The sequence below is a fragment of the Homarus americanus genome, unplaced genomic scaffold (assembly GCF_018991925.1).
Source record: "Homarus americanus isolate GMGI-L3 unplaced genomic scaffold, GMGI_Hamer_2.0 scaffold1024, whole genome shotgun sequence".
NCBI lineage: Eukaryota > Metazoa > Arthropoda > Malacostraca > Decapoda > Nephropidae > Homarus > Homarus americanus.
This window is the reverse complement of record NW_024715228.1, coordinates 3,853,315-3,869,928: the sequence shown is the minus strand read 5'-3', so window position 1 is coordinate 3,869,928 and position 16,614 is coordinate 3,853,315. Positions and strand designations below refer to the sequence as shown.

The 16,614-nt window shown below is 35.5% G+C and overlaps 1 protein-coding gene across 2 annotated transcripts in view; it reads left to right on the top strand.

The window, feature by feature from the left end:
• Positions 1-14,904, top strand: part of LOC121856223 (pantothenate kinase 3-like) — a 30,335-nt gene extending 15,431 nt beyond the window's left edge. For both annotated transcript variants that reach the window (XM_042351599.1, XM_042351588.1), the window contains exons 6-9: positions 311-564; positions 3,454-3,589; positions 8,747-8,860; positions 10,787-14,904. In XM_042351599.1, coding sequence (XP_042207533.1) covers positions 311-564; positions 3,454-3,589; positions 8,747-8,860; positions 10,787-10,855 — 573 coding nt within the window. In that variant the 3' untranslated portion in view covers positions 10,856-14,904. The remainder of the gene's footprint in view (positions 1-310; positions 565-3,453; positions 3,590-8,746; positions 8,861-10,786) is intronic.
• Positions 14,905-16,614: the final 1,710 nt, after the last annotated feature.

Here is a 16,614-nt window from a genome sequence, read left to right as displayed (position 1 = left end):
TTTTTCACCTTGATTAAAAAATAATGAGATTTCAGATTTCAGTCCACCATTTGTAAATTCATGTTTTAGTTGTCCTCCAACACACCAACGGAGAGTGGCAGAGTGTTACAGTAGTACTGTATCACCCATCCAATCTGGTTTTCAGACAATTTTGATAATTGTTATTTTCCCACCAAATTTTGGGAGTTGACTTTTTGTTTCTATGGTGACAGGACATGATGGTCACCTAGTTTATATGTACCTGTCTTTATGTTATTCCTAATTTTCCATCTTTTATTTATGTATTTTGAGTTACTTCTTTTATTTGCAGGTGGTGAATATTGGTTCAGGAGTAAGCATCTTGGCAGCTTATGGCCCAGAAAGTTACCGAAGAGTTTCTGGGACCAGTTTAGGTGGTGGCACTTTCCTAGGTCTATCTTGTCTCTTAACAGGATGCAAAACTTTTGAAGAGGCCATTGAACTAGCAGCCAAGGGAAATAATGAGAATGTTGATAAACTAGTGAGAGACATTTATGGTGGTGACTATGATAGATTTGGGCTCAGTGGAGATATTGTAGCAAGTAGGTAAGTTACTTATTTTTATTATAATAATACTAATAATAATAATAATAATTAACGGTTTATTGAAAAAATTCTGCAGCCCGAAGGCTGAAAATATACATTGGACATAATTGACTTATTACATACATTGGTGGTTTAACAAAAGCCTTCATTAGAGAAAGGTAAAGGAACATACAGTGAACATACAGATTAATGTAGGTGTTGAACAGCAAACTCGTAGTGTAGTAACTCCCTCCCAGATGGTGTTAGGAGGAACTCACGTGGTGTAGTAGTTCCCTCAGATGGTGTTATGAGGGACCTGGCGTGGTGTAGTAATTCCCTCGCAGATGGTGTTATGAGGGGCCTCACGTGGTGTAGTAATTCCCTCACAGATGGTGTTATGAGGGACCTCACGTGGTGTAGTAATTACCTCACAGATGGTGTTATGAGGGGCCTCTCGTGGTGTAGTAACTCCCTCACAGATGGTGTTATGAGGGGCATCACGTGGTGTAGTAATTCCCTCACAGATGGTGTTATGAGGGGCCTGACGTGGTGTAATAATTACCTCACAGATGGTGTTATGAGGGACCTCAAGTGGTGTAGTAATTCCCTCACAAATGGTGTTATGAGGGACTTGACGTGGTGTAGTAATTCCCTCACATATGGTGTTATGAGGGACATGTGGTGTAGTAATTCCCTCACAGATGGTGTTATATGAGTGAGGTGTGGTCTTAGGCCTTCCTATCGTAGACGGATTAACACATCGCTGGTTGTTGTTGGGTCTCACGGGCCGTTATCACTGGGTTATCATCTTGAAGATATGTCACTTGGAGTTTGAGAAAAGAGTAATAGGGTATGGAAGTATTCTGGAGTAATATGGATCAAATGTATGGTGGAATAGATAAATGAACTTTTGTGTATGCCCTAGTAAACAAAGAGAGTACTGTATTGTACTATAATCGGGGAACTGTGAAAAGTTGGATGAATGAAATTAAAAACTGGGTCCTCAGAGAGATACAAAACCTTGGACGATTGGTAAAAAACAGCCCGAGAACATTTAAAGTAGAAGACTTTTGGCCGCCAACCCTTAGATATAAAGACGGTACTTTGTTTGATTGATTCATCAGCTGTTCAGTAGTTTTCCAGACGAGACCTCTTTTAATTGGACCTTCAATAAATACCGGTAATCCTGTCACTGAAGCACTTTGCCATTGTCTAGGACCTAGACAATGGCAAGGTCTGTGATAGAATGTTCATTATGTTGGGATCTCATCTTATAGGACACTCACCTTGGTTCATGGCCACAGAATGAGATATCAGAAATTTACTGGAAGTTTTGTACTTACTGACAGCAATGTTGCCATCTCTAATAACTCCTACCTTTAGTGACTGTTTACTTGAACAAATGAGGCCTAGAGCCATTTGTAACAAGACAATGGCAAAGAATCACTCAGCCGAGCTTTAGTACAGTATTTCATTTACCTTACCTATATGAGTACAGTGGTCCATCGGTTAACGAACACAATCCGTTCCAGCAGGTTGTTCGTTAACCAAAAAATTCGTTAACCGAAACCATTGTTTCAATGGGTTTTTGGGTAATTGGTTCCAGCTCACCAAAAATTGCCTAAATTCAACAAAAATGTTAGAAAAGTACACTTACTTTGAGGTGTGTATGTAGAAGGTTCCTGGATGATGATGACGATGATGGGAATTAGAATGGGGGTGGAGGAGAAGGAAGAAGAGAAGGCATTGGGGTGGAAGAGAAGGAAGAAGAGAAGGCATTGGGGTGGAAGAGAAGTCACTCCATGGCACCATTTCACCCATAAAATTTTAGTTCTCTTGGTGTATTTCAAGAATATTTTCTTTAAATCAACACTGCACTGCATTATATATTGTCAATATGTAAAATATATTTCAAATTGACCAATAATTTGCTTGGAAACACAGAAAAAAAGCATTTAGTTGAAGAGAGTCTCAAGCAAGATGTTACCTCCAGTGAAAACAGAGAGAGACTAACGCCTGTTTGCTGTGTTAAGAGGCTGGATGCCGCGCATTAAACTAGTCACTTTACCTTCAATTATGTTCAATAATTGTTAAAATGACTAAAAAATTGAATATTAAACTTTTAAAATTATTGAATAGTATAAACTTCTTGATATTTACTAAAATAGTAAGGAATTTAAGCCCTAGAACCGATTAATGTATTGGCGGACTAATACTAAAGCTGGTTGACCGGCCAGTGCAAGCGAAAACATGTTGAGGTCGGTTCGTAAGAAATTCGTTAACCGAATTTTTTTTCGTTAACCGAATTTAAGAATCTTATGGGAGGCAGTTCGTTAACCGAAATTTCGTTAACCGAGGGACCACTGTATGTGTATTTTAAAATTTCAAGGAATAAGAATTATCCATTACTGATCTGATAATTTCCACACATAACAAACTAAAAATAGCAAGTGAAATGCACTGATAATGTAAATATCATAAAGCAAACAAGAAACAGATTACAAAATTTCAGCGACAATCTTGCACTCCAAGCTGCATGACGTCACATGACAAGGAGGAGTTTACGTTATTGAACTTCTTCATCATTTTCCTTTTATGATATTTTTATTACCTGTGCATTTCACAAGCTAATATTTGCTTCTCCAAGTGTGGAAGTTATCAGAGATCAACACACAAAAGTTAATGCTCCTTAAAATATCAGGATATAGATATGATACATTAAATACTAAAGAACTGTTATGGCTCTTTGTGCATTTGTCCACCAGCAAATTGACTGCACTTGCTACAAACTGACTCTCATTTGCAAAGCTTTAGTGAACAGACTATAGGTCCTCCTCTTCTTCTTTTTTTCTTTCTTTCTTCAAAACAATAAATTTTAGTTATGTGTTACTTAGTCTTTTTTCTTTGCAGCTTTGGTCACATGAACAGTGCTGAGAAAAGAGCGAAAGTTTCTCGTGAAGATCTTGCATGTGCAACATTAATCACGATCACAAACAACATTGGCTCAATAGCTCGAATGGTGGCAGCTAATCAGAAGATTGAAAAGGTATTTCTTAAAGACTGGGACTACTGTTCATTATTTTTTATAGACCTGTGTAATATGAACTTGCTTGTACCTCAATTTATTACCTAATGAGTGACAGCATTTCATTCATATCATATTTTCAAATTCCTTTTGAAGAATTTATATAGACTTAAGCAATGCTTCAGTGACCCCATTTACATGTTTTTGTCTACAGGGTTGAAAAACACTGGATCTGGACTAATGTTAAAACCACATATTTTTAACTGACTGATGCTGTGAATTAAGAAGCACTCCACAATCATGATTACCTCACTACAGTTCCCTATCACATAGCCTATAGGAAGGTCACTCACATACTCTTATTGTTTCTGGCTGCAGATCAGTGCTACCCCTAAATAATTTGCACTTGATGTTTTAGACTGGACCATATAGCCTGAGGGTGTTAACATATTTGTTATTCAGGTGTTGTTGAAGTATTCGTGTTGTTCAAGTATTTGTGTATACTCACTATAGTATCTAGTTTTAGGAATCTCTGGCATATTAGTAGCACATGCCAATATTTTCCTAGTAACCTGCCCTCATAAACAGGTCCCACATTACATAACTCTGGATATATACAATAATTGGTTTTTAAACAAGGGTCTGCCCAAGACCAATAAGTGAATACTCAGGTGGAGTTCATTTCTTGACTTAAGGGTAACTCCTTTATTTAGTAAAAGCTTCAGGGGAGTTTGTGGGTATATTACGATAGGATGTGATGCCAGGCTGGGTAATTTAATGAGCAGATGGGTTGTTTGACTGTTTCCTACTGACTGTCCACCAGAGGGGATTTGTGTTGTTTTCTCACAAAGTCATTGTTCTCACTGACTTAGTGTGTATTATTTCTCCTCTGTGTGATGTTTTCCATTTTTATTTATGTATATGGCTTGCTTAAGCCTGTAAGTAACTTGGATTTGCATAAGGGTTTGCATCTCTTGTCAGATGAATTGGTAGGTAAGGTCTGTATTTCCTTTACATCATCATCATTATCATAATCAATGTTTTACAGTCATTTTTCCACACTTGAATGGGTTAGCAATGGTAACAGATGGCAGCTCTCTAGGCTGCATTATAACCTCTAGTCAGGAGCTTATCTCTGAGACCATTTCTCACAGCCTCTCCCCATGTCATTCTTGGCTTACCCTTGGCTCTTTCCCTCCACAAATAGTGTTGTTGGGAATGTACGTATCTCCATATCGAATACTATTTTGTACAGTATGTTATAATTACCCCAAAGTAAGCCAATTTGCTGAGTTTTCAAAGAGTATTACTGTACTTGTTGGAAGGCATATATATATATATATATATACCCCTAATTACATTAATTCCTATGGGGAAAAATTGCTCATTATAAAACATTTCATACAAGTCACTTTTCTCTGGAACATATCCCCAACATATAGTGAAGACCCCTGTATTGATCTTTGTATATGTAACTCATGTCATTTTACCAAAGTGGGGTTTTATAATACTGAAACCCCTATTAAATTTTGGTAACTTGTTGATCCTAGGTAATTCTTTTTCTTGAATTTATTTTCAAGACCAGGATACAGGTTGTACCTCTCTAGTCCGGCATTCTGTGGTCAGGAAACTCCCGTGGTCCGAAACGATTTTAGTTTGTCCAATAGGTAGATAGGCAGCTTACTTATCTGAATTATTATTACAGGAGTATTAAATTTTTGCCCCTCAGGCCACAATGTGGGTCAGTGACCTATGCCTGGGTGGGCTAATCCAGGGGTTTTCAAACTATGGGTCCCGACCCTTCAGTGGGTCGCGAAATAAATAAATTGGGTCGCAAAATAAAAATGGGTCGCAAAAATAAATAAGAAAAAAAAATGCACCATAATTTAGGCTTGGTTATTGTAATGTACACTCCACAGTCTAGGAAGCGACTGCAAGGAGAGCATTTCCTGATTCTTTCTTTACCTCTCATGTCAGTGTTTGTCTTTGATTTACTCATTTCATATCATTACACTTAGGTTTAATGGGTCGCAATTCAAATTGTTGTTCTGGCTGTGGGTCACAGTAAAAAAAGTTTGAAAAACACTGGGCTAATCCCCTTAAAAAAAAAAAAAAAAAAAAAAAAAAATTAAGGTTTGTTTACATCCGGCAGTTCGGCTGCTCTCTCTCTCTGCTTGTCTAGTATACAGAGTACAACATTTAACCCTTCAATATATATGAGCAGTAAATAAGTGTTGCTTTCATATTCTTATGTAGAGTAATGATATGTTTTCATATGTGCGCGCTTACAAACGCGCAGTCTCACTTTTTTTTTACCATTAATGGCTACTTATATTGTTCCATTTATTAACATTAAATAACATTACAGGTACTTCAAACAACTATATTAATTTTTTTACATTAATTTTACTACAGCTAAAATCAGGGTCTTATTTTCTTCAGTTTTATATGTAGAACCAATCAGTCACTGGTTTTGTAAGCTTTAACATAAACAATGCCGGCAGCCATCTCATCTCCCAATATTCCAATGATATTAATAAATTAATTTTAACGCCACAAAATTCTGAAACATTAATTAAAAATATATATGAACAGTAAATAAGTGTTGCTTTCATATTCTTATGTAAAGTAATGACGATATGTTTTCACGTGTGCGCATGCGCACTTACATACGCGATCTCTCTTTTTTCTTTACCATTATCGTTAGCTACTTCTATTGTTCCATTTATTAACATTAAATAACATTACTTAAAACAACCATATTAATTTTACTACAGCTACAACCAAGGTCTTATTTTTTTCAGTTTTATATGTAGAACCAGTCAGTCACTGGTTTTGTAATCAACGAAAACAATGCTGTGTCATTTCCTCGTGTGTTTTAATATTCTACGTATTATTAATGAATTGTATTGCTCATTTTGCACACATAAACATTAATTCAATAAAAAAGACATTCAGTAATAAACAATAATGAATCTTTTGTACATAAGAGAAATGACGCTGTTTACACGATTATGCACGTCGTCTGCACGTTGGCGGGCCGTTCAAACCCATCGAAATTCAAGTTTCCGCCGTCAAAATTTTTATTTATTTTTTTTTTGTGTGTTTTCAATAAAATACGTTAAGAATTAAAACTCGCGAAATTTGAGAAGCTACTACAGGTTGTACCTCTCTAGTCCGGCATTCTGTGGTCCGGAAACTCCCGTGGTCCGGAACGATTTTAGTTTGTCCAATAGGTAGATAGGCAGTTTTTTTTTTTACTTATCTGAATTATTATTATTATTACAGGAGTATTAAATTTTTGCCCCTCAGGCCCCAATGTGGGTCAGTGACCTATGCCCGGGTGGGCTAATCCCCTTAAAAAAAAAAAAAGCCGCGGGAAATTAAGGTTTGTTTACATCCGGCAGTTCGGCTGCTCTCTCTCTCTCTCTGCTTGTCTATACAGAGTACAACATTTAACCCTTCAATATATATGAGCAGTAAATAAGTGTTGCTTTCATATTCTTATGTAGAGTAATGACGATATATTTTCACATGTGCGCACTTACATACGAGCAGTCTCACTTTTTTTTTTACCATTAATGGTTAGCTACTTATATTGTTCCATTTATTAACATTAAATAACATTACAGGTACTTCAAGCAACCATATTCATTTTTTACATTAATTTTACTACAGCTAAACTCAGGGTCTTATTTTCTTCAGTTTTATATGTAGAACCAATCAGTCACTGGTTTCGTAAGCTTTAACATAAACAATGCCGGCAGCCGTCTCGTCTCCTCTAATATTCCACGTATTATTAATAAATTGTATTGTTAATTTTGCACACACGTACATTAATTCAATAAAAACAAATTCAGAAACATTAATTAAAATATATATGAACAGTAAATAAGTGTTGCTTTCATATTCTTATGTAAAGTAATGACGATATGTTTTCACGTGTGCATGCGCACTTACATATGCGATCTCTCTTTTTCTTTACCATTATCGTTAGCTACTTCTATTGTTCCATTTATTAACATTAAATAACATTACTTAAAACAACCATATTAATTTTACTACAGCTACAACCAAGGTCTTATTTTCTTCAGTTTTATATGTAGAACCAGTCAGTCACTGGTTTTGTAATCAACGAAAACAATGCTGTGTCATTTCCTCGTGTGTTTTAATATTCTACGTATTATTAATGAATTGTATTGCTCATTTTGCACACATAAACATTAATTCAATAAAAAAGACATTCAGTAATAAACAAGAATGAATCTTTTGTACATAAGAGAAATGACGCTGTTTACACGATTATGCATGTCGTCTGCATGTTGGCGGGCCGTTCAAACCCGTCGAAATTCAAGTTTCCGTCGTCAAAATTTTTATTTATTTATTTTTTTGTGTGTTCCAATAAAATACGTTAAGAATTAAAAACTCGCGAAATTTGAGAAGCTACTATACGACATTTAACCCTTCAATATGTCTTCAAAGAGACCATGACGCAGAGAAAGTGGTGCTATTGCTTCCAGGCATAAGCACAAGTCACTATCTATCCAGGAAAAGGGTGAATTTCCATGGTCCGGCAATTTCCATGGTCCGGCACCGGTCAGGTCCCGAGGTTGCCGGACTAGAGAGGTACAACCTGTATACGACATTTAACCCTTCAATATGTCTTCAAAGAGACCATGATGCAGAGAAAGTGGTGCTAGTGCTTCCAAGCACAAGCACAAGTCACTATCTATCCAGGAAAAGGGTGAATTTCCATGGTCCGGCACCGGTCAGGTCCCGAGGTTGCCGGACTAGAGAGGTACAACCTATAGTTTCACTTTTTAAACTGTATTTGCCTGAGCACCCAGTTCAGTTTTTGCCCTCATTGTCGAAGTTAGGAAGAATGGAGGTTACATTTTGTCTTTGTTGATATTATATATACAGTAAGATAATCAAAAAATATATAATAGTCATTTTGTATATTTTGGACCCAGTACCTACTCATTGGTTTCAAGTCAAATTTGACTTGAAAGGTATCTTTGTTTTTTTTTTCATCAGCATACTGTGGCAGATTGATTATGTATATTCATGATAAAACTTAATCTATTTCAGTTTTAATGATGGATGTAATTATCATCCATCACTACTACTGTATTGTGATGGCTGGTGATTATGGTCATGTTTTATTGTATTTTGCAGGTGTTGTTTGTTGGCAATTTCCTGCGCGTAAATCCCATCTCAATGAAGCTACTGTCTCATGCCATGGAGTTCTGGTCAGGTGGACAACTAAAAGCTATTTTTTTGGAACATGAAGTTAGTACAGTATATCACATTCATTGTTTGGGTTGTACAACTGAATATTTAGCTCTGCATCTGCACACCCTTTACACACTGCAGTTCTAACACTCAAGTTCTGTCTTCCATTCTTCACTGTGTCTTTTGTCTCGCATGTTTTCTCATCATCATTTCTGGACTTGTTCTTTTTCTCTGTCAGGATTATCTTAATAGCAATATTTTACTTTTTCAATTAGGCCTACTCCTTTTTTTTTGTACTCACTTGGCAGTGTATAATGTACAATATAGCATTATCTTCTGTCAGTTTCTAACTTTTGTTCTACACATTATACTTTCAATAAATTTCACTAGTGAGTTGCCCTTAGGGATGCCTAATATAATGGGAGAGTGATAAGTGAATCGTTCAAAGTAGAAGAATGTTTCATATGTTACAATACTATATTACTGCACTATATAATATATCTGCTGATTAAAAATAGAAGAGTAGAAGCATATATTATACAGTATGTTAATAATATATTTCTGTATTTATAAATTATTCTCTTATGAGGCAGTTGAGGCAGGATTGTACTGTGTGACACTCGCAATGTACGGCACCGAAGGTTGTGTTTTCACAGTTTTTTCATTGACTCTATTTACTGCACACTATTTATATTTCTTAGACACTTCACTATAATACTCCTCAGCAACCACTTCCACTACCTCCTTAGAGGCATCTGCCAAGTTTAACCCCCCCCCCCCACCCACCCACCCTGCTTACACGAATTTTACCCGATACTAAATGGATTTTGGTCGTGGTTTCCGGGTTGGGCATACATGTGTCAAGTGCTGGACCCCAGTCCAGTTTGCACGGCGATCCAGATATGGGCATCCATAGAATTTTTTCCAGGGAGTGCAGGAAAGCAAGACAAGACCTGACATATCAGTTTATTCATAACGGGTATATATTGTTAATTTGGCAAGGTTGGTATTTTTGGTTTTGTGAGGCATTGTATAACCAGTATGGTGTATTTTTATATCACATACAGCTAACAGAGAAATTAACAGGAATCACCCACGTAAATGAGTGTTGTTCAGAATTCTTGGTCCGGTGTGTCATATTGTATAACACCATAAAGGTGCAGAAAATTTTTTTATTGACTGTACATCCATATAAAAGTATGATCAAGTTTAATTAAGTTACTTTCAAGTTATGTATGATCAGCAATTTCACTTATCAGTACATTATCACCAAATTATTAATCACTAGAATTATCATGGGGTTGACTTTAAGTATTAAAAACCTAACAAAAATAATTAATTATATGTCATTAACCCTGAAAATCTAAGAATGGCCAATGCTAACTGTCTCTCATGCTGGTAACTTGCTTAGATCATTAGCAGCGTAATTTCAATGACTTAATAAATACTGCCTCATTCATGTTCCTCATTCAGTAATTGATCGTAATATTTTCGCCAGGCATCCTTCATTTGCTCGTGACCAGGTTACCATGGTCATTTCTTACACACTGCTCACCAACAATATCCTTGTTCCTTCCCACTGCCTGACTACTCTATAAACCTCTCCTTGTGAGTCACCACTATTCAACATAACCACCATTGTGTCCTGTTCATGCTTCTTAGCCTTGTAAACATCTCTTTTGACCCTACACGTGACCTCCAGGTACTTCACCTTGTTATGACCCATCTTCCAAACCTTATTCAATCTTCTTTTCTCCTTCTATTTCAGCAGGGATTTACAGTACAGTACTAGGCAAACCTAGCTTGATATACAGTAGGTCATATTGACAGTAATATTGCCCTTCAGAGGGTTAACTGTCACTTGTACTTTTCCTCATTACTGTAATTATAATGATAAAATATTGCTGTATTCCTTGTTTCCATGCACGTACAATTTTCATATTGGTTATTTACTCATGCGCTAACTGCCGTTATATATTTCAGGGTTACTTTGGTGCTGTCGGCTGTATGTTGGAACTAATGCGGACTGGAGATACTATGGCTTCATCTTAAAGATAAACTTTAATATTATATAATATTTATTGAAGTTAGGTCCAATTGTAAATGCTTAGATACAAAAGATTTTATATTTTTTTTGTTTACTACTACTATAGAGTGTTTAATATGTGCTTCACATTGATATGTTAGGTTTGAGAGATAGAGGTACAATAGTTGTTTGTGATATGAAATGTTTATTTAGCCATTTATGACAGGCACAAAGAAGCATTGCACTATATTTTACTATTTTCAGTAACATATTTGTTATATCTATTTTGTATTATATGTTTTTGTAAACTTGCCAGTTATACAAGGCAAAAGGGTTAATGCTTGTACTTATTTTCCAGGCCTTTCCTTGTGTTGTGAATTATTTTACCCTCATACAAAGACCACCATACAGCTCTTGGATCTAAGGCCTTAGATGGATTTATGTTTAAGGAGAATGTGCCTTCTGATAAACAGATTTCTTTTTATTTTATATTAATGTCTTCTGTATATTTCCATGGAGTCTACAATGCTGGGGCAAGCATTGTGGTTGATTACAGATTTTGTTTTCTATTTTTCTCTAATTGATTTCACTTAGTCTTCGTATACATTTCAGTTTGAAGCATTGATAATCGGAATCATTTTATATAGTAACCAATTTTGTATTGTACAAAGACCTGTGTATGTCCATTTAACACCAAGGTAGATTTTTCAGGGTTGTAGTTTATTGCAGAGATTTTCTTTAATGAGATTAATAGAAAAGCTAATTTATTAACACATGGATGGCATATTAATTTTTTAACAATTTTTAGCATTTTGTATTTAGTTTTTTCCTTGTGTTTTAACAGGGGCATTGATATGTAAGACATTTATGAACACTATCTGCCTGCTAATTATCAAACTATGGTACAGTAATTTGAGGGAGATGTCTTAATTATATACAATCCTATACTAAAACTGCTTCAGTATTTTGGGTCATGAGTAAATTAAATTCTTTATTGTATTCACTATTATCATAATTACAGTATATATACATTTATATAAGCATACAGTACTTTGCACATGTTTACTGTACGTATTTACTTTTGCATTTCTGTATTTTTATGGCATATTTTGATATCCCTTGACAAATTAACCTCGCTTCACTTCATAAGTCTTACTTGTTATGTTGCCTAATATGAAATGAAATGAATACTAGGTTTTGGAACTTGATAGAGTACAGTATTATCTCTCGATACTGAAATAATTGGTGAGCAGCCCTTTCAGTATAAAACAAATCCAAAAACTTGTCCAATACCAGTATTTTTAGTCCAGGTAAAGTGTCACAATACCAGATTTTTTGTTATATAGAATATAGCTTGGGAACACAATACTTTAATGGACAATGAATATCATACATAATACAATATACATGATAGGTACAGTAACATACATATTGTAAAAAAAAGTGGCTCCATATTACATACACAGTTCCTTCTCTGGCTGCTGGCTGGTCAGCTGTTTGTCTATGTAAACAATTTGTCAGGAATTTAATGATAAAATAACTCATCTGACATTAAGTTTGTAGTTTTATTGGGGAAAACTGATTTATGTACAAAAATGTTTTATTAACCTGGGATCAAATGAACATAAATTACATGGGAATTATGTTGAAATTGCATGCTGTCATTTTAAAGAGGTCGCAGGACCAGAGGGTGAATTTTCTGCTCAGTCCAGCCAGCAACCTGCCTTTCCTTCCTTTTCTCCCACACAATTAATTTCCCACTCATTAGTTTTCTTCTTATATAGATTTATATTTTATTTTCTTATTTCTAAATCATATTAGAGCACTATATGACAGTATTATATTTGAGTATTTGAGGAGGGTTTCAGTATGTAGTGAACTCATTCAGAATAGGGAGATAATACTGTACTGCAATCTGAGAAGCACATTTGGAAAAAAAAAATCATAATTTTTTGCTTCAAATTAAGTGCTCATAAGAGCACTCTTGTGACCACAGATAGGGGAACTAAATATTTTGCATAAATGTAGCTTGATGTTACAGAAAGACATAACATAGCCCTGAGAGTTGTCAGGTATCACATGACCTGTCAGTGGTGTCTAATGGTTTTCACTATCGCATCATGGAGATCTCTGTGTATGTTGTGTTGTGAGCTCCATAGATTGACGTGAAAACCATTAAACACCACTGACAGATCACATGATACCTGATAACTCTCAGGTTAATCTCATCTTTCTGTGTCATTGGACTACATTTACACAAAATATTTGGTTCTCAACTTATATAGTTTGTAGTGTTTGGACATTATTTAGGGTTCTCGAATAAAAAATATTCGCCCTGTAGAAGTTCAGTACATTATAGAGAGTTAATACTGTACAGTATTTGCGTTTGACATTTAAATACAATGCAGCTATTTGAAGAAAAAAGTTGTAGACTATATTTTCAAACAGTTTTTCTGGTGGTGTAAATCCCACAAATTGTTTGATGTGGTTTGACCATTTTAATTCAAGATAACCAAACAGTTGACAAACCAGTTAATATTTAATATAAAAAATTTACTTGCACAACTGAGGGCAAATTATTTAAAAGGTAGTCCCAATAACATAATCATTATTTTTAATCTACACAATAAAACCTCCATCATTTTAAATAATACTCTAGTGGCTTTACCTTTGCCAAAATAATGTAATTCCTGAATTATGATTGTCTGACTCTACCAACAAGGTCAACGCACGATTTACTGTATATACAGGTACTTAAGTTGTATCTTTTATCACCAGTTATTGTATAAAATAATAGTGTTTAGCAATGGGGATTCATTTCAGCTGACAAGATTTCCATATTTTGTTGCATATTATCATCATCTTTTTTTTGTATAATATACATTATTAGGGTTTAACAAAAAAATTGTAGTTCAACTAATAAGGTAGATTAGGCAAGGTACATAATACTGTACTTTATCTTTCTTGCACTCCATTATTACATCATTTATTACTTTTAAGTAAATGAACAGAAGGTTATTTATTACCTTCTTAATATTACAAGTTTATTGCATGGAAATTTACTGATTTGTGAGGACCCTTATTTTGCACCACTTCCCACCTTTCGTTCCTCGTCAAATACAAGTCTGACGACATACAGTATACGAACAATGTGCGTCACTAATCTGTCCATTATGATGGCAATCCCACCTAAATGTGAGTTGGAGTGAATTGTGATGTGGCTGCCATTTTAAATTTGGTATGTATCGAGCCCCCACAAAGCCTGCCACCCCACATATCCAGCCCCTCTCATGGACCAGTAATCTGACTGACTCCTCCTTGGGGTCTTCAACACTCCTCCATAATGCTGCTCAACCACAAGTAGTACCCAAATTTGCCCGTATGTAACGCTAAGTAGAAAATCTACTTATCTCGGATGTTTTTATTGTTTTCATTGGACTTTATACGTAAAGTCATGTGTAACGTAACCTGAGGAGTATCTGTATTCTGTACTGTACATATATACATACATACATGCTTACATACACGAGAGGGAATACTAATGTATGTACCATACATAATCTCTAGAGTCTTTGCACTAATTGTCTAAGATGAACAAAATACTTGGGTGTACCTATACCGTAGTGTACAGATGTATATTTTAATATATAGTGAGTTTGTTTTGAATATTAATAATAGTATAGAGTATATATACTTTTTTAGCATAAACATACAGGAGGGTAATACAGTATCATATTTTGATGAATATGTCGCACTTTTTTCCTAAAAGATTTGGTAAAAGCTGGGGTGTGACTTACTATTGGATACAATTTTTTTTTAGCGCCTCAAAAATACCTGTAAATATTACCATTATTCCTTGTGTACTCTAGCACCATCGCGATCTAACCTGTCCCCACTACCATTACTACCTCACCCTTAGTCAAAATTACAATCGGTACCGCCATTAATATCGTCACTGCGTGTCGTCCATCTGCGAGTTGGATTACTAGAATGAAGATCAGTGACCCATACCTACTGTGTCCAAAACCTTAAAAGTAGAAATAGAACATTAAATAATTTACTGATAATAACTTGACCATAATTGTTTTTGTTTTCCTTATTAAAAAGATGTTATTTGTAAGATAAATTTAAGAGGGTAAATGTGTAAATCTCTACATTAGAAGAGGAATACACTATACAGTAGACCCTTGCCATCCACGAATTCCATGTATCCACAGTTTTTACTCTTATGTCATTACACCAACTGCGGCATTTATTTTTTGTATCCACGAATTAACGCAACGTATTTATCCCTGTGCAATCTAATGTTTCCCTTCACGCAGCATCCCATCTCCCACCACTGCTCTCGATACTCTTTAAGTTTCATGATCTCGTAGCGTTCTGGCGTACTTTACTGTTCCACATTTTCTCACTCATTTTATACTGTAATAACATTGATTTTGCCCTTAAACTGTGGCCCCGAAGTGTTCATTGAGTGTTATTGATAAAGGTGAGAAGAGGCAACGATGTAATGACATTAGAAAAGAAAGTTGAAGTGCTTGATAGACCAGTGTGTGGGGAGAGTATAGCATCAGTGGGATGTGGTATGGGCCTCTGCCTCCCTCTTCCTTGTAACAACCTCCTCTCCCTTCACATCATCCTCGTCCACCATCGTCATCAATGTCGTGAAGGGAAATACCCCTGTACTGTAAAATTTATATTACTATTTAATTTTTATTAAGCTATTTTATATGTACAGTATTAGACTCGCATTTAAATAGCTGTACAGTCGGCCACAAGAATAAGTATACAGTACACCTACGGTTCGAGTTTGAGACAAAATATCTGGTAACACTGTCCTGAACAGAACAGACGAAATTACAAAATGTCCTGTAATTTGTTTTATTCCTACATATATGTTATAAATACATTTGGTGTGAATGTTTTACTAGTGTCTTGTGTTTATATTACAAGTAATTATATTGTGTCCAGTGGTATTAAACTTGTTGCCGAATGGGATTGTTGTTATCGTACAGCTACCTCCTTTTTCTCTGACCCTACTTTTTTTTTACTGATGTTTGGATTAGTAAAGGAAGGAAGAGAGCAAATAGAAGAATAAAGAAGGGGAAACAGAAAATGGTTAGAGATAACAGGTGGGGGCAGCTGAGTTTCATCATGCGTCTGGATGCGCAGTTTCAACGTTACCAGACCATTTTTGGACCTTACAGCTACAGTGTGTATATTTATTCCTGTGGCTGATTGTACAATACAGGTACTGTACAGTCAGTTCTGCTACAACGCGATAGTTGTGTTCTTGTAAAACCTCGCGTTGTAGAAATTCGTGCAATAGAAATAACGGCTCATGGAGAAAATGGGGTTAGGTGCAGATTACTCAAAATCGAAAAAAAATTTAGTTTGCCTAACACAAAGGATAGCACAGTCTAAATAAATGTTACATTCATATCTAATAATGAAATCATACAGTAAATGTAACACTTTACCTTGAAAAAATATGAATATAACTTGATGGGGGAGAAGGGTGATTTTGAGGTTGAGGAGTCATGCAGACAGGAGTTGAGAGTTGTCATCATCATCATCAGGTGCAGTTTTGGTTGCATGGTTGGGACGAAAAAAACGTCTAATTCCAGAAGTGGATGGCTGTGGTTCAGTGTCTTCAGACTGCTTCTTGGGGGTTGACTTAAAAAAGACGTCTTAATGTTTGCTGCTTTGCCGTCTTTCTTCTTTCACAAAGAAGCTGTTCATAAGGTGCCAAAAAAGATTAACACCACGAACTGCAATCCTGCTC